At 31.0% G+C, this 22712-nt stretch overlaps 1 protein-coding gene across 1 annotated transcript in view; it reads left to right on the top strand.

The window, feature by feature from the left end:
• Nucleotides 1-22712, top strand: part of LOC143222186 (mitochondrial intermediate peptidase) — an 81944-nt gene that overhangs the window by 15602 nt on the left and 43630 nt on the right. The window contains exons 3-7 of the mRNA XM_076448276.1: nucleotides 4744-4832; nucleotides 12824-12971; nucleotides 13786-13904; nucleotides 15143-15206; nucleotides 21690-21895. Coding sequence (XP_076304391.1) covers nucleotides 4744-4832; nucleotides 12824-12971; nucleotides 13786-13904; nucleotides 15143-15206; nucleotides 21690-21895 — 626 coding nt within the window. The remainder of the gene's footprint in view (nucleotides 1-4743; nucleotides 4833-12823; nucleotides 12972-13785; nucleotides 13905-15142; nucleotides 15207-21689; nucleotides 21896-22712) is intronic.

Below are 22712 nucleotides of genomic sequence, written 5' to 3'. Positions count from 1 at the left end.
ATACTACAAGGCTATCTCAAGTGGTCATACACAATATTCCATCTCACAGTTGGCACTGATATTGCCAGTGTGAATGTTTTGATCACTTTCTGTTATCCTGGCTCAACATAGATTTTGTGAAATAAGCATACTCTGGAAAGAAAAAGTAAACCACATGGGTGGATCCTGAACACCAAAAAGACAGTAGGGTTGACTCAAGTATGACAAGAGGTAGAAGTCAAAATTTTCCAGAAGACAAAACAACCAGATATTGAACATGATGAGTGACAAATGTATGGGAAGTCATATATATGACTATCTGGATAATCTTTTCACAAAGCCAACAAAGATGGAAAACAAAAGAATGAGAAAGGTGAAGAATCATATATGAGGAAAATGTGAAATAGTCTGTGAGCATAATATCCAGAGAAGAATACTGCAATTGAAGAAGCTGAAAGATCCACCCAGTAAGTGTAGAAAGTGAGAGGCTTATAAAGATTGATGCAATTTGACCCAAAAAATCAGAATAGCAGGGGCACAAAGTAAGGATAAACAGAACAGAAGTTGGTTGGTTGGTTTGGTGTTTTATGGCACAAACAGCTAGGCGATCTGCACCAAACATTTGGAAAAAAGTTAAAATAAAAGTTAATTTAGTAAAATTCATAAGAGGAAATAAAGGTAAAACAAATAGTTAAAAAAAACAAAACATAAATAGCATTAAATCCAATGTTTACATCAAGTCTACAGCAGAAAGAGAAAAACTACAACAATACAAGTTGTAAAGGACTTTCTGTAGCATAACTGTAATTATCATAACTCACCAGGAAGACTAAGAAATAATTTCAAAAATCACTGTCAGTCACCTAAAGTTGGCCTTTCCAGTCCTGGTTCTAAGTTATTTGACATTATAGCCATTTTTCAGAAACTAAAGTAATAAAAGTTTCAAAAGATTTGTAGCAAAATGTTAATTATAACTTGCCAGGATGACTAATGGGTAGTTCAAACAGCAGTGTTAGACACCTGAAGTTGGCCCTTTCAGTCCTGGTTTCAAGTTATTTGATGTTACGGCCATTTTCTAATTTCAAACAGAACTAGATGAACTTTGATTCTTAAAAGGGAATAACATTAAAAAAGTCTAATATACAAATTAAAAAACTTAAATAGCATTAAAAAGGTTAATGGCCTTTAAAACACTAAAATCATTTCCAAGGTGGACAGTATCACCATCACCAATAATACTGTCTAATGTTATGGATAAACCTTGGGACAGGATATGTTTAAAATGGCACTGTCGTTGAGAGTCATAACAATGGCAAGACAGTAAAATGTGGCTTATTGTGACCTGAGAGGTACACAGACAACATACTGGTGTATCAGTCCCAGATAACAGAAAACGATTAATTAAAAAACTGTGACCAATGTAGTCTAATTAGAACAACTTCCTCTTTCCAATCCTTTTGCTGTAGGGATTGTTATGCTCCTATTGGTGGAGGGCTGCTGTCTGATATGCACATGGATATGCAGAAGTGGGAGGTGAAAGGCTAATGGTGTGCATGAAACATTTGCAACAATAGAGAAGAGAGATAGTTGAGAAAAGCTATTTTGTCAGGAGAGGTTTATCAAAAATATTTATTTCAGGCCAGGAAAATTCTAACGTATGTACTGTTAGTCCTACATGACTAAAAGATGAATAAAATATAAATGATAATTATATATAAATATATAATATTATTATTAAGTTATTTAGAGTAAAGATTTGTGGTTTCATGTTATAATTTGTAATTATTTTAGAACTAAAAAAGCATAATATATATTTATTTCCTAATTTTTTATGATGGCTATGAGGTCAGTCAAATCAACCCAACCAATATGGTAGTAAAAATAACAGATAAAATGAAAAGATTTTTCTTTTTTAATTTGATAATTATTTGGAAGTTATAAAGAATTTGCTTATGAAATTTGAACATTTTCTGATACGTAAAAGTATTTTTAATCTTAAAATCAAAATTACTTTGCATGTTGGAAGTTAACATTCTGAAAGAAAAAATTCACGAGAAATTTTTTAGTTTAAAAAATCTTAACACTTTATTTAAGATTTTTAAACTAAAAATTTTCTGATAATTTGTGTATGAAAGCCTTCTAATGTTCATCAATAACCCTCAAAATTTTATAAAGATTTGTACATGATAAAAAATTGTAACATAATTACTTAGGCTGGGAATGATGTATCAAAATCAATGTTACAGAAATAATGAAGCTTTCTTCAACAAATGATAACTTGTATCTCTTCAAGCTGAACTATTGTATGTTAAAGCTGGAATGTTGTTTGTAATCTTGATTTGTTTTTTGGCTTATGTAGTTTATGGTCATTTTAAGAATTTGCTCTTTGAATAATTTGAGGATTTTATTTTGTACTGCCACATTTGAAGATCCTATAAAACTTTAATGTGTTACAAACTGTAGTAGAGGATCCATCACTGTAGGATTATAGTTCAGTCACCTTCACTTACTGATGAGCTCAATGTGTAGTTTAAAAATGATATGAAGTAGTGTAATTTCTATATATAAAAAAATAAAGAACAGTTCTGTTGTTTAGATCAATCTCAGCAGAGGATAATTTTGATCAGCCAACTCCAGTCCCTTTTCTTCAATTGGTAACTCCAGTTTGTGAGGTTTTGGACTCTTGCTCCTTTCTTGCTAGCAGAAAATATGACAAGTAACTACTTGGTTTTCCTCTTCCTCCTGATATTTCTGTTCTTTCTGGGAGATATGTTGCTCAGTTACAGGTTGGGATGGCTATGTCTTATCCCCCCACATATTTTGGATCAGAATATTTTGGCTTATTATATTTCCAATGGATGGGGATCCCATTTTTAAGTTATGGGGGGTTTAGATTGGAACCTTTGATTAATTTAAACAGATCAGAGTTTTCTTAGATTCAACTTACTTTCACAACTGTTCTTTATCATTGTTGGCTTCATGTCTTTCTGGTACTAACTTGGTAGTATCAGGCAGTAATGCTTCCTGACCCTTCTTTCAGTTTCCAAGTCTGTTGGTTCCCATAACAGGATTCATCCATATTCTCGAGAATCTTTGGTTGAATAAATCTGGGCCAGTTTGCTTTTCAAAATGTAGGGATCTAGGTTTACTTATTGCACAATTTCCAGAGTACTGTTTGTTAGGACTCTCCAATGCATATCACTCCCCAAGACTCTACTGGTGAGGCTTGGGATTCCTTGCCATTCCAAGTTTTCAGTTATTCGGATGGTGGACAGAGACTTTTTCTCAAGAGTGCTAGAGTATGTTCTTTCCATCTTTGAGAATAGGGCAAATTTATGGGCCCTCCTACATAAGTTTGCAGATGTTTTGTCCAGATGTCATTAGATGTGGCACCAGCTTCTGCAGGAGCCTACTTGTAATTCTGGTTGAGATTTGACATAAAGCTATCTGGTTGGGGTGTGCATGGCCCTTCTTTTTAACCGGTGTCAGTTTCATATATTGTTCATGGAAGGTGGTCCATTATTTTTTCATAATTCTTAATTCAGAATGGTCCTATTTTAGATCCTTGGTTGAGCACAGGTTCCAAGTGGAATACCCCAATTCCACTTGATTGAGGAGTAAGGATAAATGTTCATCAATACATATGGAGAGTTCTGTTGCTTTGGTTGAGTATGGTATACAGCCATCATTTTATATCTAGGATGTTGCCTTTTGGACTTCTTCAGGTGGAGGAGAAGGTGTCTTACTTTTTTTTCATGATTTTGGTAGTGTGAAATGCATTACTCTATGGTTACAGGTGGGATCCAATCAAAAGTATATATTTACCTATGTACATATAACATTGTGATCCAATAGCTCTACCACCAGTGTGGGACATAAGTACCTAAACAATTAATTTCAACCTGAAGTTGTCAGACCTCAGCTGTCTATTTGTTGTTGGTTTACACTAATGATTACTCTTATTCTATTCCACCTTTGAAATAGGAACTAAGTTCAAGGTGAAGAACGTACCTATTGTGGATGTGGTGTGGTTCCCCCCACTTTTGTACCAGTTTTTATCTTGGTATGGTCCTGTTCTATACAAATGCTTTCTGTATGGATCATGCCTACACTGGCTTCTCCACCTTCTCAACGTGAGGCTCTAGCTGTAGTGTCAGTGAATGTTATGTTTTGGAAATAAATATTTTCCTAAACTGAAGACGTATTTGCAATAATACTTACCTTTGCTGGCACTCTTCTGCCCTACCTTCCTATGCAAAGCATGTTTGTCCCAAAAAAATGATTACATTGGCTTAATGAGGTGTTTATACACAGTACCTAGAAAGAGGGAGCACTGCTTTGGTGGAGAATTTTGAAAATTAGAAATTACCTGAGGCATTTAATTGGGGTATAAAAGACTGGAGCAAATGTTCTTAGTGTTTAGATGGGCAAAGAGTGGAAATCCTGGAGATCAAGTATTATTGAAAATACATTTTTAGTTTAGGAATATGTTAACTTTTAAAATATAGTGTAAGCCACATGTACATTTGTCTTAGGCAATGCTCTTCATTCAATGATAATTTGTTTTTAATTCTTTTTATATAAACACTAACTTACTTTCAGCTTAAATTATCACATTTTCTCACATTTGAAAATTCCTAGTTTTAGATACAAGTAATAATTTCATGTGATATTTTAGTAAACTTGTGTTAAGTCTAAATGAAATGTTTTTTTGTGTGCAAGAGTTCTCATTTAGAATTATATCACATTTTCTTGTGTTTTTAGGCAGAGTTTGTAAGAATAGGACATCCTCAGAACCGATTTGCTACAGCTGCAGAAAATGCTTCAATGGCAATAAGTGGGCTTGTAGAAAAGTGAGTTTTGTCTAAATATTGATTTTTATTTTACATATTTGAGTGAAGTGTAAATTGTACATGCATATATTGTATAGATTGTATTTAACATAGTGGATTGCCAAGTAAAATATATAACTTTATAACCAGAACAATGGTTAAGTAACTATGAAAAATGACAAAGTTCATTTTTGTAGGCAAACTATTAGCATTCTTCCTTGAGATATTGCTTTATACTTCCAGTGTCTCTCATAATTCATTTACATTACTTGTAACTAAAGTTATGGTAAGAGTGAATTTATAAGTGATTTACATTCATTAAAATTTTGTTTATGTGTGTATGGATATATATTACCATGTGATTTACCATGAAAAATCTGGTTTATTTTAACTCATCTCAATATTTTATTTCAGTGCTCTATAAATATAGATGATGATTATATGATATCTGTAACTCATGCTTTATATTCAGGAATAGAAATATTGAAATAAAATTACATTTGCTTGATTGAAAGCTATTAGGAGGATTACATTTCCTTATATAAAGTTGCATTTCCTCATGAATTGTTTTTTAAATTTTATTCACACAATGTGTTCACTTTAATTTATTATAACTAATGTAATATGAATGAATCATGCATTCACAGTCAGGAAAGCAACTGAAAAGATGAAATTCCTCATGCAAAGTTAAGTCCCTTAGAACATTTGGAATATAATGTTTTGATTGCTGAAATTTTATAATTATTTATACCAAAGAGCTTTATACATAAAAGAATAATTTATTATGTGGTCTGTGCATGTACAGTTATATTGGTGGAATGTCCCATGAATTTAATTTGTCTCTTGAATCTGGAGTATTGTATGGTCATGTTGAAAATTTGCTCTGTAAGCTTTTCTCATGAGATTTGTATATTTTGCTATCATACTGAAAGGACTTTATTCTTTAAATGTTGCAATTTTATTTGTTCTTGTTCTATGATATTGTAGTGTCAAAATATAGAGCTTGAAGGTTTGTACTGTCATTTTACTTATAGCAACATACTTTGCCTCAGTGATTACAGAAATTTTGTTATGAGCTCTCAGTATCTATAATGCATTCACTGTGCTTGCATTCAAAAGTATTAAAACTGCTCAGCAGTAAGATATACTTTCAACTCTACTTGCAGTCTCTGATTTAAAAGCAAAAAATTGAGTTGGATTTCTTTAATTGACTGTGAATTATATTTCTAACTTAGTTACTGGTAGTCAGTCAGTACTTATGAATTTACAATTTAATATTATGATTACAATAGCTATTGATAGTACTGGCACTTAACAGCCCATGCAAGTTACAGGTAAGGTATTATCAGTGGAGGAAGTGTTGGCTAGAGTTCATTTGGATGTGACTTCTTTCATGTGGTCCAAGCAATAACTATATCTACAAACAACTTTGCCATTTCTCGAGGACTTAGATCAGGATGATGGGGACCTTGGCAACCTCTTTCTACTCCTTCGTTTGCTGTACAGGCATATTTTCAACTTTTTGAAGCACTTAAACCTTCGTCACCATTTTTAGACTTTATCTCAAGTATGTTATGTCTTTGCCACCCATGTTATTTGATTTCTCTCTTTCCTTACTAACTGCAGTACCTAGTTCTGTGTTTTGTCCCCCCTCCATTCACCTGATGTTGGGGTTTGTGTCAAGTGTTTTGCAGATCAATTACATATGGGAATTAGTATGCTGCATTCTTTACACAGTACAGAGGCTTGTGTACTTGCACATCATTATTCAGCAAATCTTTGGATCATTTGAGTATTATCAGGAGTACTCCTTTTCCATTTCCTCATACCTCAACTTGTACTCTATCCCAGTCCTTTTCCCACCTGTTTCCTGTTGTTGTTTCACAGAAGCAGTTCAAGACACCATCAAACAGGTTTCTCTTTTGGTTGCAGGATTTTATTTATGACATTTTGTTTTTCCAGAAAGACCTGGTATTGGTTTCCTGTTTTTGATCTACCCCATCTGAATCACTTCCTTAATGTGACTTTCTTTACCATAGAATCCTACCTGTCTTTCTGATGAGTTTTTCTTCCATGACTTCCCCTCTTTCAGTCCCCAATTCTACATCATTTGGCTTTGGCTGTGGATGTGTTCAACAGAATAGGAATGATCTTTTACACTGATTAATTTCTCTCATCCAATCCATTCTGTGTTGGATCTGTTTTGTGACTCTTTTGCGCAGGTTAGCTATGGTTTTCCTCCTTGTACATTTTTTCCAGGACCAACCTCCATTCACCTCTCTTTCTCTTCCAGTTCCTTCTCTAAGAACCTTGCTCAGGGGTCCAACATCCCTCCCTCTCCACACTCTGGCTTTATGCATAGCTTTTGTCTGGACCTGTGTGAGGGGGTTTGGGACTGTCTACATTTGTTGTATCTATGTTGTCTCTCACTTGCTATTCCTTATTCATGTTTGTGTGTCAACATAAGTAGAGAATATTCTGTTTTTGGTGTATCCAGAGTGGTTTCTTCCTTACTCACGTATCTGATTTTTTACGTGATTGATGAGGGTCTGAATTTTTCATCCATTACAACCTATTAGGTGATCCTGTCACCAACTTTTCCTTTTCTCTTCTCATTTTTGTTGTGTGTTTTTCTTTCCAGTTATCTCTCTTCCTTCAACTCTGACCTGGATTGTGTCTGTGCTCTATGTTATCCATACTTTTGAGTTGCACTACTTTTGCCATCTGGTGGTTTACTGCTTAGGTAGATATTATTTTACAAATGTTGGTACAACTCTGAGTGGGCAGTTGTTTTGTTTCATTTCTCTATCTGTTTTTCCAGGTGCCTACATTACATGTTAATAGATCCCACTGTGGTGAATGATGTCTGTCCAGGTATACTGATATCCAAAGTATGCACCACGAAATATACAGGTCTGTCATTTTCACAGTGGAGATGGGTTGTTTTACAAGACATCTTGCAGGTTATTCTTCATGACATGTTTTGTCATAAATATGTTTGTATGGTACTATACACTCATAGACTGACATGAATAATGCAGAAAGATTTTGCTGGCTGTGTCTAGTGTTTCTTAGATTCTGAATCAAGAATGATCTGCTTTTCAAAATAGGGTTTCATGGTCACCCATTATACTTTCTCTCATGATTGGTACCTCCAGAATCTCCAATGTGTTTCTTCCTCCCCTTCTTCCAGTGGAGTACTGAAGTCCTTACCACTTCTAAGCTTTTAGTCACTCAGGTGGTGAATCATGGAAAAATTCTTGTGTGTGTACAATTCCACTTAGTCGAGAGTAGGGTGGTGGTGTTCTGCTGTATTTGAAGTTATGACTCTTATCCTGTCACAAGTATGGTGATTTGATTAATTACATTTCTTGTTTGGACTGATTTTTTTTTTATTTTGCAGTTTGTCCTTTGGGCTAGGAACTCTCTTTCCTTCCACCACTAAGATATTGGTTCCTGGGTGATTAAATTGAGTTGGAGCTGGGCTAGTCCTCATGTATGAGTGAGCTGGAACTTCCTCCTATAACATAATGGATGTTATGTCTCCATGTTACAATTCCACTTTTATCATACTGTCCAGATGTATATTCCCAAGTTTTATTGTTGCAGGTTGTGCTGTATTTGCATGCATGTTGGTTTAAATTCTATGAAAAGAGGTTCCTCATTCCTTCTGGTTCTGAGACTGTAGGTGAATAGTTGAGGACTTCTGCTATGGAGCTGGTCAAGTTCCTCCAGGTGTTACTGATCTGGACTGCAGTTTGACCTCCTGTTTATGATCTAACATGTCCTATCCATTCTATGCACACTCTTCTTCCTTAGAAATGTAATTCTTACTTTTTTTCTGCCCTTTATTTACGAAAACGTACCTGTTAGCTCCATGTGGTAAAAAGCATACCTTGTTCAGATGTGGTGTAGTTTCCCATGAGTGTATTTTATCTATATAGTGATACTATACTTCATGAGTGCTCTTTAAAAGTAAGTAAGGATATTAGAAGTTAGTATTTTCATACACTGGAAATATATTTCTCATAGATACTTATATCTTCTCACATTTCCTACTTATCTCTATTTCCAATGTTCTCTTTTGTGTCAAATCTTTAAGTGAAGATTGGGTTAAACTGCATAGAGGAAGTCACTTCAGTAGTATGGCTTGTAACATTCCTACTGGTGGAAAACTGTTGCAAGTTAATTTACATGCTTAAACACAGCTGAACATTGTGGAATACATGTGGAATTAGATGGGAGTTTCAAGGCAAGTGACAAAAAATGTATGCCAGAGAGGGCAGTCAAAATGAGAATAGTTATAACTATGATAGAAGGCTAAGTATTTGTTAGTAATATATTTTGAGTGTATAACTTAATTACCACAACAGTGGTCAGTTATCTTTCGAATGATACTACTTGTTAGTTTTAGTTGACAAACACCCTCATCTGATAACTGTTTCAGTTAGGGTTCAGTCTTTAAGACATAATACTACCTCATACTTCTGGTATCTCACACAGTTTTGTTATTTGATGGTTTAATATACATGTATGGACATTTTGAACTGACAAAGTTACACTCATAGTGTCTTCTTTCTAGAAAGAGTATTAACTTACATCAACTAAAATTGAGTATGTCATTTATCTACACACAGTAATGGATATAGTTTTAATAAACATGATAAATATGACAAAAGTATGGAAATTTTTGCCTTAGTGGACAAAAACATGGCTATAGCTATAATATATATAATAAAGGAAACAACAAAGCTTTACAAACTTTAAAGATCTTATAAAATGATTGTAAAATGCTATACTGTTACAGATTGTGGTAGGGGATTCACCTCTGTAGGATTATAACCCAGGTAATGTTTTGGATTATTGGCTAGGCTCGTGTAAAGGGATTCAGCATTAAGTGCTAAAATACTTAGAATGCCAAAGAAAGATGTAAAAATGTTTTCATTTGTCTATAAAATAACCTGTAATATGTTTGGTGTGTGAATAATGATTTGTGCTTAAATCATTATTTCATATTATATGTCAAATATTTACACACACACACGTGTGTTAAAGGTTTTTTTTTTTTCTTCACTGAAGGTAAAATTGGAAAGAGAATCTGTGATTTAGAGGGCCAATGCTCTCCTTGATTGGCTGTACCATTTCTTGTGGACTGTAGTTTTGCCTGTTTAAGCATGTCAAAGAAATTTAGTTAGTCCTCTTATAACAGTGATTTCTGATAATATTTATGGAGTTTTTAAGTCATTTTCAATCACCAATAAAGTAATATAAAACACTAAGTGTGTGAATAATGTTATGAATTGTGCCTAAATTCATTATTCCATACTCTATTTAATAATTATATACATTTCTTTCTCAATAAAGAAAAAATTGAAAAGAGAATCTGTGATGTCTAATGATTTGGGTATAAATCATAACAATATTTAAAAATTAACTTATTTTAGGTTACTTTATTAGTGATTGAAAAGGCCTTAATAGCTCCATTTACATTTCACAATTACAAGAGGCCTTACTGTATTTTGTTGGTTTATTGACCTAGGCTGGGCTAATGATCATTGAAGAGACAAGTATACAGTTCACAGTGGAGGCTACAGCTAATCAAAGAGAGCATCAGTCCTCTATGTCACAGATTCTCTTTTCAGTTTTATTTTTGGTGAGAAAGAAAAGAAATTTGTAGCATGTATGTATAATAATTAAATATGTGAGAAGAATACAGTTTGGTTCATTTGCTTTGTGTATTAATTTTATTACAAAATAAAAGAATATTAGGGAATTTATTTACAATTATTTGTACTTATTGTCTTTGTCGATCTTACATATTGTTTAGTTTGCTTTACAAAGTATCACAGATTGTGTTCAAGGGGTCACTAGCAGTATGCTTGAAATGAGGAATCTGTAAAACTCCGATATCTGTAAGAAGCAAAAATATGAAGTAAAACGTGAGACCAATATTACTAGACAACCAAATTTCATATGAACGCTAATCTGTAAGAACAGTTTCTACAGGTTCGTAACAAGCACAAGAAATCCATAGCTTAACAGAGTAAATCAATATTTCTCCAGAAAAATGTATTAATCTTTCTAAGTAAATTTAAAGTTTTTCTAAACAAAGAAAGATGTGGATTAGTCTACTTTGTTTGTCTGGTGTTCTTTTTCTCTGTATACCCTCAAGGGGAAGTAACAGTTTGGACCAATACTACTACTAGTCTTTCATTGCTAGCAACCCTGAATATGTTAGTTTCCTACTTTGAGAAAAAGTTATCGGATATAGTTTTCTCAGTTCCTGAAAGTGTCATCATATAATTTTCATGTGTTTAAACTGCAAGCAACTTTCCATTTTGTTTTAAGCCTTAAATTAAAGTTTCACATCTTCATATTTAACAAGCTAGCTAAACTCTTTTAAAAGATTGCTGTTTCAAGTTCAGATCTGAGATGTCAAAAGAAATATGCTTATATCAAGATATTCACAGTGCAGTAGAATATTGCATCTTCAGAATTAATGAGATAGTTAAACCCAAACATTACTTAGAACCTTACTGAGATTTCAAGAGAAATTTGCTTGTTTCAGTATATTTATAGTGTAGTAAAATGTCATAGCAGATGCAAATTGTATTACCACAGGCAACATATTTTGAAAAGCATTTATATGTGTGATTCACTACAAATTTTCAGCCATTGACCAATCAATTTAAAGTAATTAGACATATGGCTGTTATTTTATCACAGCTCTTTCCATTAGAAGGATGTTTTTCGTAGTAAAATGAGGATGAATCAGAGGACAGAATATTTTGAAGATGAGTAACTCCAATCTTGTCCATAGCAGTAACAGGATCTGTAACTACATTAAAAGTTAAGTTAAAACAATGACTTCATTTTCAAAGTAAGAAATCCAAAAAGTTTTTGCGATGAAGCTGAGTGTACATCCTGATACTTTTATGAAAATAATAAATATTTGAAGTTAATGAATGCTCACAAATGTCAAGTTATTCCATGAAACCAATGTCTGAAGAAACTGCAATCACATAGTAACCCTATCTGACCAAATATCTAGTGCACCTGAATACAGCTGCCATCAAGTTTTATCTGTTTAAACTTGGTATTTGAAGTAGACATCCACCTATAGTAGAAAGTTTGTCAATATTGTATTTTAAAGTTGACATCTCAGTCACTCCACAAATTTTTAACAGTGAAAAATGCAATATTTGGTATTAGCAAAGAATAATGGCTATAACATTTTATGTAACTGATAATAGAGGAAGTAGTTGCAAGGATAGCACAGGAACTGGATCATCATTCTTATAGAATACTAGTACCAGCCATTGTGTTGTCAAATGTAAATGAATAGAAAAAAATATGTATCTTACTCCATTTTGTTGTAAAACTACTATTTATTTCTACAAGACATGGCTAAAAGAACTCACTCTTCATTTTTGCAGAATTATGAATCATACTCTTCAAATATATAATCGGCCAAAATATGACATTCTGTAAAGATGATTGTTTTGGGTGTAATTTGATAAGTAATAAAATAGTCATTAGCAGTAATGAAATCAATACTATAACTAGATTGGAACCAAAGTTAAATCCTTAATAATTCCAGTGCTGTAATTATTTTAGATAATTATTTCAAATCTTGTTTAGAATAGGCATAAAAATAGTCTGCAAACTTTTATAAAAGTTTTTACATTAATTAAATTTATAATACGTTTAAGAAGTAAATTATGTTTTACAAATGATTGATGAATCAAAAAAAGGCTGGTATTATTATTTGTATTGTTTGGTAACTCAAACTACAAATCCCTATTTTGGCTTCATGCTATTACATAGTTACATTTGGATGAGTCAGAATAGGGATTTATAGTGTGATTAACTAATGCCTATGATATTGTAGTTGATGATATATTTAAAGTTTTAAGTTTGAATAATGTATATAAAAACAGTACATTTTGAAATATTTCAAACTGTATAACTTGTTAAGAATTGAAATGTTTCCGGTATTTCCATAATTACAGGTTGAATACAAATTGTGAACTGTATAATGCTTTGAAGAAAGTGACACAGGAATGTGATATTGTCCCAACTAATCCAGTTGATGAACATGTAGCTGAACTATTTTTATTTGATTTTGAGCAAAGTGGAATTCATGTAGATGATGTTATGGTATTGTATTTCACAAAGATTATTTTTTGTTCAGATATTATTTAATTTATGTAAAATAAGTATCATTATATTACATTTTCCTGGCAGTTGTATTAAATTCAGAAGTTGTCATGTTTATAAAGACAGGCATTGACAGTATTTTGTTTAAATGAAAATCCTTATCATGTTTTCAATATACCATTACATTATCAAGGTTTTTGCTTAATTCAATTTTAGTTTTATATTAACTTTTATTTTCATGACCTTATAGACATTCTCTAGTAAAAGAAATTCTTATAAATTCATAACATGGATAGTGAGGTATCACAAAGGGTGAGCTAATTTTGGCATAAATATACTTTTTTCCATATTTATAAAAATCATCCAGTGTAAAAACATTCTGCTTAGAACGTAGTTTTTACATGATGTTTTCCATTTACTGTGTAAGTAGTCTGGTCTAGAGTCAAATTTTACATTGGAATAGTTTATTTTATATGTCAGTAGCATATTCAGATCAGCATAACTTAATCAGCATTTGTATACAATGAATGTGATAATTCAATGTACATATGATGAAGACGTGTAATTTACCTATGTTATGTATGGAATAATAATTGTATGATCTCCAGTCAGTTTGCACATGAAGATAAGAATCTGTCAAATAATCAAATTCCTATTTTATTGCAAAATAACATGGTTTATTAGCAATGTAAATATGGAGATTACAACAAAGTACAAACAATGTGGATACAGTGCAGTTTACTGTAAAAGAAAATTAGATTTTTACATTGTGTCAAGCTGTTCAGTTGCTCAAACTATTTATTTTAATTAATAGAGAGAAAGAGCTGTAGAACTGAATGAATACATCCTTCATATTGGCTCTCATTTTATGAATGGAACCAATCAGCCTAAAGCTGTACTGAAATCTCAGTTACCCGAAAACATAAGACAGTGGTAAGAATATTTGTAATAAAGTGATAACTTTCTAAGAATAGTAAATTCTGTTTAATAAGGTAAAGAAATAGGTGTTAAACTGAAGCAGTTTTTACATTAAGTTTGTAAAACAACAAGTAAATACAAATAATTTTAAGATATTTTGATTGTTTAATATTGCGTGTCATAATTTTTTCTTCAAAGTATTATTTAAATATTTTTATATTTTTCAAAATTATTCTCATTTATATGTAAAAGTAAGGTGAATTAGTAGATATGTTTATTTTGTTACTGTGCATGAATATGTTATTTGTGTATTTTCTGTTAACTAAAATAAATTTATAGATTGCTGTCAACACATTTTATATGAATGCATTCCTAGTATGCACTATGAATATTTCTCTTTCACATGTGTTACTAAATTTTACAAAATGCAATGAGATTTTAATAAAATAATAATTTGTAGTTCAAGGAAAGGGTCAGTTTATTGGAAATGTAGAATATACATTTTAAGTACCATTGATGACTTTTTTATATAACTGTGATTGTCAGTTTCACCAGTAGTGTTATATGAAATAATTAATTAAATAGATTTATGATTAAATTGATTCTCATGTAAATAATCAATTAATATTTCCAGTTATTATTACATATTTGATTATTCCAACTTTTTACTAATCACAATTTAGAACAAATTGATTAATGTCATGAAAATAATAAAGTAAACAAAGTTAGTGTGTCTAATTAGTGTTGTTTTCAATTATTCCAACTATCCAGTAATAAAAATATTGCCATTATGAGTTTTTATTATTATTTTTGATTGATTAGATGAATATGATGAATGAATAAGCTTTATGATTTATGATTTAGCAAATTCTACTAACCATCCAGTTCACTATTTTTTGTCAGAATGTAAATTATTTTCTATTTAAGGTGGTATTGGTTGGAGAAAACATTAACAGAGCAAAAAATAAGAAGCATTATTAATGTACATGATTTTATTATTTAAAAACTAATTAGAAAATGTATCAGATTTTAGTATGTTACAAATAATAATGGATCTTAATTAAAGTTAAACAATTTTCTGGTTACCTTTTACACCCTATACTCAGTCTAGATAAGTATTGCTAGTGCTCTCAGGTGCAATGATTGTACAAACCTTTTACTACTGAATGATTGTTATTGTTTAACATATGATGCAGTTCTGTAGTAAATGTGAAAACTATTTATTTTGCATATATGTGAATTTTTCTTCATAGCTTTTCAATAGAAGGGGATAGTATTCTGGTCACAGGCCTGTTTGCTGATTCTGAGAATGACCTGGTAAGTTTGTCTTAGTTGTAATTGTTTGTTACAGTGAAACTGATATACGAGCATATTATTTGTTAGTTCAATGTGTTTAATCTGCAAGTGTGTTAGAAGGTGGTTTTATAATTAAAATTGATTTTCAAATTTGTAGAATATCATTTATTCCTTTTGTTGATGTACAAATTAGTTTCAGCTACTTTTGATGCTATATGTAAATTGAGTAGAATGCTAGTTGTTTACTAACTTGAACATTTCATGATACTTCCAATATGTTAATTAAAATTTGTACAATGTAAATTCATATCTTACATTTAAAAATGAGTTCTAAACAATATTTTTAGCATTGCATAAATTAAATGCTTTTGATTATCCTGTTATCAATGGAAGGCTTAACAATTTAGAGTATCATATTTATAATGCATTAATTTTGTAAATAGGTACCGTATTTTGTTCAGCTCTCAAAAATATGTAGTGTAAATTATATTTCAAATCTTTATTTCGCCTAAAAATACATGAAAATAAATTATATATAGTAAAGCAATGGTGAAATATAGTTTAAGTTGTATTGTTTTATTAGTTCTGATTGATCAGTGTTAGTTTTAAGTTTCCACATCTTTGTGACAGTTTCTGAATAGTTAACAGAGGCAAATGACTCTGATGCTGGAAAGTTTTTGTTATTGGAGAAAGAAAACTGATCACTTGTAATAAAAGTGCTAGATGTGTGTAGTTTTATGACTTATTATAAAAACTTGTGATTAAGTTAATATAGTTTACTGAAGATTACAGATTGAGAATGATGAAACAACTCTAAAAAGTTATTTTTATGATGCAGTGTGTTGTACATGCTATTTTATGGGAAAACTGCTCTTTAAGTAAAGTAATGCATCTCAGACTTCTTAATAGTTAAGTGGTTCTGACTTTAATTATTGTATTTTTAAGTGGTGTGGTTTGTTTTTCATTCAAAGCAAATATATAAAACAAGTATATTGCACTTTATGAATATGTAGTTTGTGTTTGAAAGTTCTTTTAATATGAAAATTGTGGTACAACTTTTATAATTTATAATTTACTTAAATTGTTTACATTTCACCATTCACTTTATACTATGTAAACTGTTGTTATAAAATCATTTAAATGTATGATAAAGTTTCAAATTACACATTTAAAGAGATTTATGAACTTGGACACCTAGAACTACTTCTGTGTCAGTGTAAAGAAAAATGATACTTGGAAATTCTCATGCATAAGTCAACTACACAGTTTTTAGAATGAATAAAGTTTTGAATACCAATGTATGTAGTATTCACTAAAAGTGTATACATTTATTTAAAGTGTATAAAGACTTTTTAGATGTTATTTAAAATGAAGACAGCAAAACTTGAATTCAAGTATTTAAAAATGCATGTTGTAATATATTATCAGAATATTATCATTTTCATATGGCTTCAGTTTATGGTGGTAGTGCTTCAAATGGAAACAGGCTAAAGTTTCATGTTTTGTTATTCTCCAAGCCAGACTGCCAATTAATACTTAGATGCGTCACTTACATTGTAGTAATCATAGTTCTATTTTCAGACTGAACTGCAATATGTGCTTGTTTAATGTATCAAATATTTATAGACAATGTCACAGTTTTTGCAGTTTAATTAAAATGAAAGTATTCATGAATACATGCTAATGTTTTGTTAACAATTGGCAAGACAGGACCATATCATGTTTGCATATTTTGTAGTACATAATAGTTTAATGTATAATACTTATCTTGTTATTTTTATTCTCCAAAAGGTACATTTTCTTGAATAACTTTTTTGTATAACCTCTTGAATGATTTACTTTTATAAACAACATTTGTTTTTGTTGATGTTTGGGACTTCAGTTTTTTTCTGAGAGTTCTAGTGTTTGCAAAAATTGTCCATCATAATATCTGGGACAAGTGTATTTTACTGGAGGATGAGTATGTTTTCAAACGTACATATTTGTCTGGTTGAATAAAAATTGCAAAGCTTTATATGTATTATATTTTATATAACAGAAGTATGTTTTCAATAGAGTACCTACTATATCAACATTTTTTCCAGGTCTGATATGAGACTGATTATTTGAGTAATCAGATAGTGTTAAAAAACAAACTAATGATGCAAAAAGGAAAACACTCTTTCTTAACGAAATTGTGGAATGCACTGCTGCTATTAGGGATAACTTGTCAAAAATAGAAAAAGTTTCCATTACTATTTATTTCTGGATTGCACTGAGTACATTTTTTTAAATAAAGTGTTAGAGTTAACTATAGTTTCCTACATATTGTGTTACTTTCCTACTCACATATGTTCCTTATTGTGTTATTATAAGATTTAAAACTTATTAATTTTTTCTAGGTATAAGTATACCATAATGTATAACTGAATCACATTAGTCGAGTGCATAATTGTGTACACTAGGCCAGTTTTTTATTCATCTCTAAGTTTAAATTCTTTAATTTGCTCTTTATAATTCAAAATCTAATTATTTAATCCAAGTCTTTTAGAATTTGAATTTTTTGTTTGACACAGAAACTAACTGAAAATATGAGTAAAAATTATTGAATGACTCAAATCTCTTGAAAAGTTGAAACATCCTTGAAAATAAACATAATTTTGATTATAGCAAAACTTATATTTACTTACCATATTTTTACTATGCATGTTTGAGGCTTGATGAAAGCAAGGCTTACCAGATGATATTGTGCTGTTATATAATGTGTCTCCTGAAATTATCAAAACAAAAGATTTACAGATTGATTTACATGATTTTTTAGTAGTGGCAGTAACATAACAAAAGGTAATGTACAATTGGTATATAAAAATGATCCACCAGAAACAAGTGTTACAGTAGATTTGTTGCTGACAGAGGAATCTAAGACAAGATCAGACCATCCCATTTGTGATCAAAACAATCATGTAACTGATAGTGACAAGTTTAATCTTCAGACTTTTAATGCATCTAATGTTAACACATTATTGCTGAACTAAAAGTATGGTGATGAGATAAGGAAAAGGCCATTTAAGGAAGCTTGGGAAAGTGAATGTGAATGGATAAAGTATGATGATGAGGAAGGTGTCGTGTTCTTTAAGTATATTCGAAACTTTCCAAAACTTGCTGATACAGAAGACCACTTATTCAAAGGAACTAGAGATACCAAGAAAAGATTTTGAAAAAAACACATTAATATTCCATCAGAAGAGTAAAGCACATGTATGACAGATTGCCAGTAGGTATGGTTGTTAGATTTGACTTTATGTAAGCTTCACAGGAACTTATTTTAAATCTAGTTTATTCATACAAGCCACCAACTTAACAAATTTATGTTGTGAAATAATAAAACATAGTCAGAGACAGCTATAACATAAATGCAAAATACTTTTTACTACAAGCTATAGATTTATTCCTCTAATGCAAAGTTTCAAATGTTATCTTGAAATATTTCTAAAACAAAACTATCAAACTCTTTGTTTTTGATACTGATATGTTTATTAATCAGACCTTTTATTGTTTTCATTAATATGGATATAACATTGTAAAGTTTATCTATTAATGTAATAAATCCTTTCATACAATACCTTTGATATAATTTTTCACTTTTATTTCTTCAGACATTATACATTATTAAAGTGAAACACTGTTAGACTAGATCAGAGGTAGCATTACTTGCAAGAGTTTGTGCAACAAATATTCTCAAATATTTGTAACATAGCCATGCTGTCTTCTGGATAGTCTCGGGTTGACTAGTCATTCTGAATTAGCTGAAACAAGGTATCTCCAGGTTGGAAGACATGATGTTTTTAGACATTTTTCAATATCATTATTATTTCTCAATCAATGCAGTTGATATAATTTGACAAATAGTTTGTTCAGCTTAATTGGTACAAGTACAATCTTTTACCAAACCACAACCACATGTTAATTGGTTTTCATGCAACTATCTTTTGGTAATTGTTCATTGACATTGATGTAAACACTCAAGATTATTAACTTGGAATGTATAGAGACAAACCATTAAACTTCAGTCTTTTTACAGATACCTTGTAGATTCTCCTTAAAAATCCATTAATTGTTTTTTCATAAAGTTGCTTCCTGTAATGATGAATTCTGTTATACACATTTCCTGCTTTCTTTCATGGAATCTGTTCTTATTTCAAGGCCTGGATGACCCCACATGGCTAGGTGGTTAAGGCAATCGACTCATAATTCGAGGGTTGTGGGTTTGAATTTACGTCACACCAAACATGCTCACCCTTTCAGCTGTGGGGACGTTATAATGTTACAATCAATCCAACTATTCATTGGTAAAAGAGTAGCCCAAGAGTTTGAGGTGGGTGGTAAGGACTAGTTGCCTCCCCTCTTGTCTTACACTGCTAAATTAGGGACTGCTGGTGCAAATAAACCTCATGTAGCTTAGCATGAAATTCAAAAACAAAACAAACAAGGCCTGGAATGTACATCTAGCTAAAGTCATTTAGTGTTTTGCAAGTTTGTCTCGTTACTTGGTAATGTGGTTTGCTAGTTAGTGTTCACGTTTTTTATAACCATCTTTGGTCTACTGTATTTCTCTAGGTTTTGATTATCTCTTTAAGAATCATATATATCTCATTTCCCTCTATAATATTTTATGTAGAATAAAGTAAGACACTGTTTCTTGAAACTCTTAGTGTTTGCATTATACCAAATGCTTCACTTGTAAAATGTAGTTCAACAATCAAATAGCTGCAACCAAGTCAACACCCATGGCTAAAGTACTGAGTCACATGAACACAGAAATTTAGAGACTATGGAACAGATTTTTGCTATTAAATATTTTTCTATATATGCTTATAGTCCAATAGGTGTTACAATTATTGAGCAGGAAGCAGTGTATGCTCTCAGTACCATCTCACAAGCATTACATATATGCTCCTAATTGAAACAACCCTAAAATTGACAATTGATTTGCATAAACTAATAAGCCTCAAATCCATACCAGATCCAAATCTTAAGATATTCTTTAAACATGAGAATGGGATGTTCAAAGACTTAAAACTAGAAGGAGGAATAGATGAAAGGGACTGTGAACCTCAGTATATTGAAACGATTGATGGAGCTATGCTCTATATTGATGTGACATTTAGGAAACTGTAGAGTCTAGTATTCTGTAATTCTGTTGAAGTGTTCAACTTCTGCACCTGGCCACATAACATTCAGGAATTAGTATACTATGAAGCTGAAGAGATACAAGGTATTTTAGACTACTTTATTACAGTGTTTAGGGAAGAAGAGAGAGAAAATGTATTTGATTGTTTGTCATTCAAGCTCCATGTATCAAAAATGAGAACTTCATATTAATTCCAAGTTTATGTTAAATTACTAGTAAGAAAACATACTCAATTTGCCAACATTTTGCATGCTGTTGCATTAATGATGGCCATTTTAGTCAGTACAGCTTGTGTTTAGAATGGCTTTTCAACCATGAATATTGAGAACTATTCAAAATTATTACACTACAATAAGACACATTAAACATCATCATGGAAGTTAGTGTGAATGGTACTTCTTTCAAATAATTCAATGCTTTAGTTACAATAGAGCATTGTCTAGATTCTGGTCCTGGCTATTGGCACATGGATGAGCACACAATGCCAAAATCACTTCATGAATAGTGAACTTGTTAATTGAGGCTGAGAAGTTCCTTACTAAATGAGAAGATTCCAGACTATACCACTTGAAAACTGCATTATTATCTCATACAAATAATGCTGTTTAGTCAGACTGTCTATCAGCATTTTAAGAATTAATACCTACTCAATAAATTTGATTCATATTTCAATTTACCTGGTTACAATAATTTAAAAATTGATATAGTCACCATACTAATTTACTCTAATCTATTACACTAGTCAAAAAAGCTTTTGTTGTTTTTGTCTTAATTTTGTGTGTCAAATTACTTTTGTCTGTATTTATTTCATATTTGCCAAAATTAAAGAGTAAAACAGTTAATTTTTTTGTCATGTATTTTATTGACTTTCATAGACAATATACATTTCTAATAGATTTAACATTTATAAAGATAAATCATGATTAAAGCTGCAGTAAAATAAGTTTAATCAAGTTTTATTTTCATGAAATTTAGATAGTTCTCTACCTGAGGACAAGTAAAAATATGTTTACCCTCCTGGACAAATAATTTTCATTTTTCATATCCTGGATCGTATTTTTTTCCATCGGATGGAGATATGAGTTTTGACATATGAAACTTTTGCTCCCATTGATTTGGAAAAGCACCATTTTACATTTGGGCGAATACTAAATTTTATTTAGGCAAATAAGACAGCATAGATTTATTTGTAAGTTTAATGTTGCTTTTGAAGTAAGTTTTTTATTTTGTTGCTTAATACTCAAACTGTAAACACTGAATGGTGTGGGGTCCTTGCATCTAATTAATTTTAAAGCAAATTTATATAATTACTAGTTGTTTTTGTACTCTTACAGGTGCGAGAAGCAGCTTATAAAATCTACCTCTTTCCTGACAGTCATCAAGCAAAACTTCTTGATGAACTACTGATCTCTAGAAATGAGCTTGCAAACTTGTGTGGTTTTCCAACCTATGCTCACCGGGCAGTAAGAGGAAGTCTTGCTGGAGATCCTCATACTGTGAAAGAATTCTTGGATATTCTTTCAGATGATTTAAGAGAAAGGTTGTTATTAATATTTCACTTCCTAATGAATTAATGTGTATCATTACAATTATTTCCCTTGTTATTAGACTTATGAAAGTACAGTAGTAGTCTTAAAGGTTTGTGGATAAATTGAAATATTACCCAAGGGTTTAATACTTTCAATCATGGTTTTAGCAGATTTTAAAATATAACATTATTTTGAAGATTGTTCTATAAACTTGTTTGTTTTATAGTTTGTGTATTGCATACCTGAAAGTACTATGAATTAGCTATGGTGACTGCAGTTTTTTTTGTTAATTTAGGAAGCCCATTGTATTATCACTGTTTACTAAGGATTCAATGTCATGTTTGAGTTTTTCTTATTATTTTTTGTTTTTGAGGAAATAAAGTATTATTATAATTTGTGGTCCTTTTTGGTTCTGTTCAGTGATACACTGCTGTATGATTATATATGAGCACATCTTCCTTTTTTTTGTCAAAATGATGACACGTAAGAAAACAAAAGTTCTGGAAAGGTATAAAAATATGTGGGGAAAATGTGTTTTGCATGGTGATTTATTTTAAATTTTATTATGTTATTGTAAAATCATATTGAAAATATATTTTATAAAATAGATTTGTCTTTTGGTTTATACATGTACAGTAATTTGATGGATTGTTTCATGAATTTGAGTCTGTTGAACCTTCTATATTGCAAGTTAAAGCTGAAATGTTGTCTCTAAGTTTGATTTGTTTCTCAGCTTGTGTAGATTATGTTCATATTGAAAGTTTGCTCTGTAAAATTGTATTTTTTTTAGATTTGTATATTTATTTTGATATTGGAAGGGAATTGTTT

The sequence above is a fragment of the Tachypleus tridentatus genome, chromosome 8 (assembly GCF_004210375.1).
Source record: "Tachypleus tridentatus isolate NWPU-2018 chromosome 8, ASM421037v1, whole genome shotgun sequence".
Lineage (NCBI taxonomy): Eukaryota > Metazoa > Arthropoda > Merostomata > Xiphosura > Limulidae > Tachypleus > Tachypleus tridentatus.
This window is presented reverse-complemented; position numbering and strand designations above follow the sequence as displayed.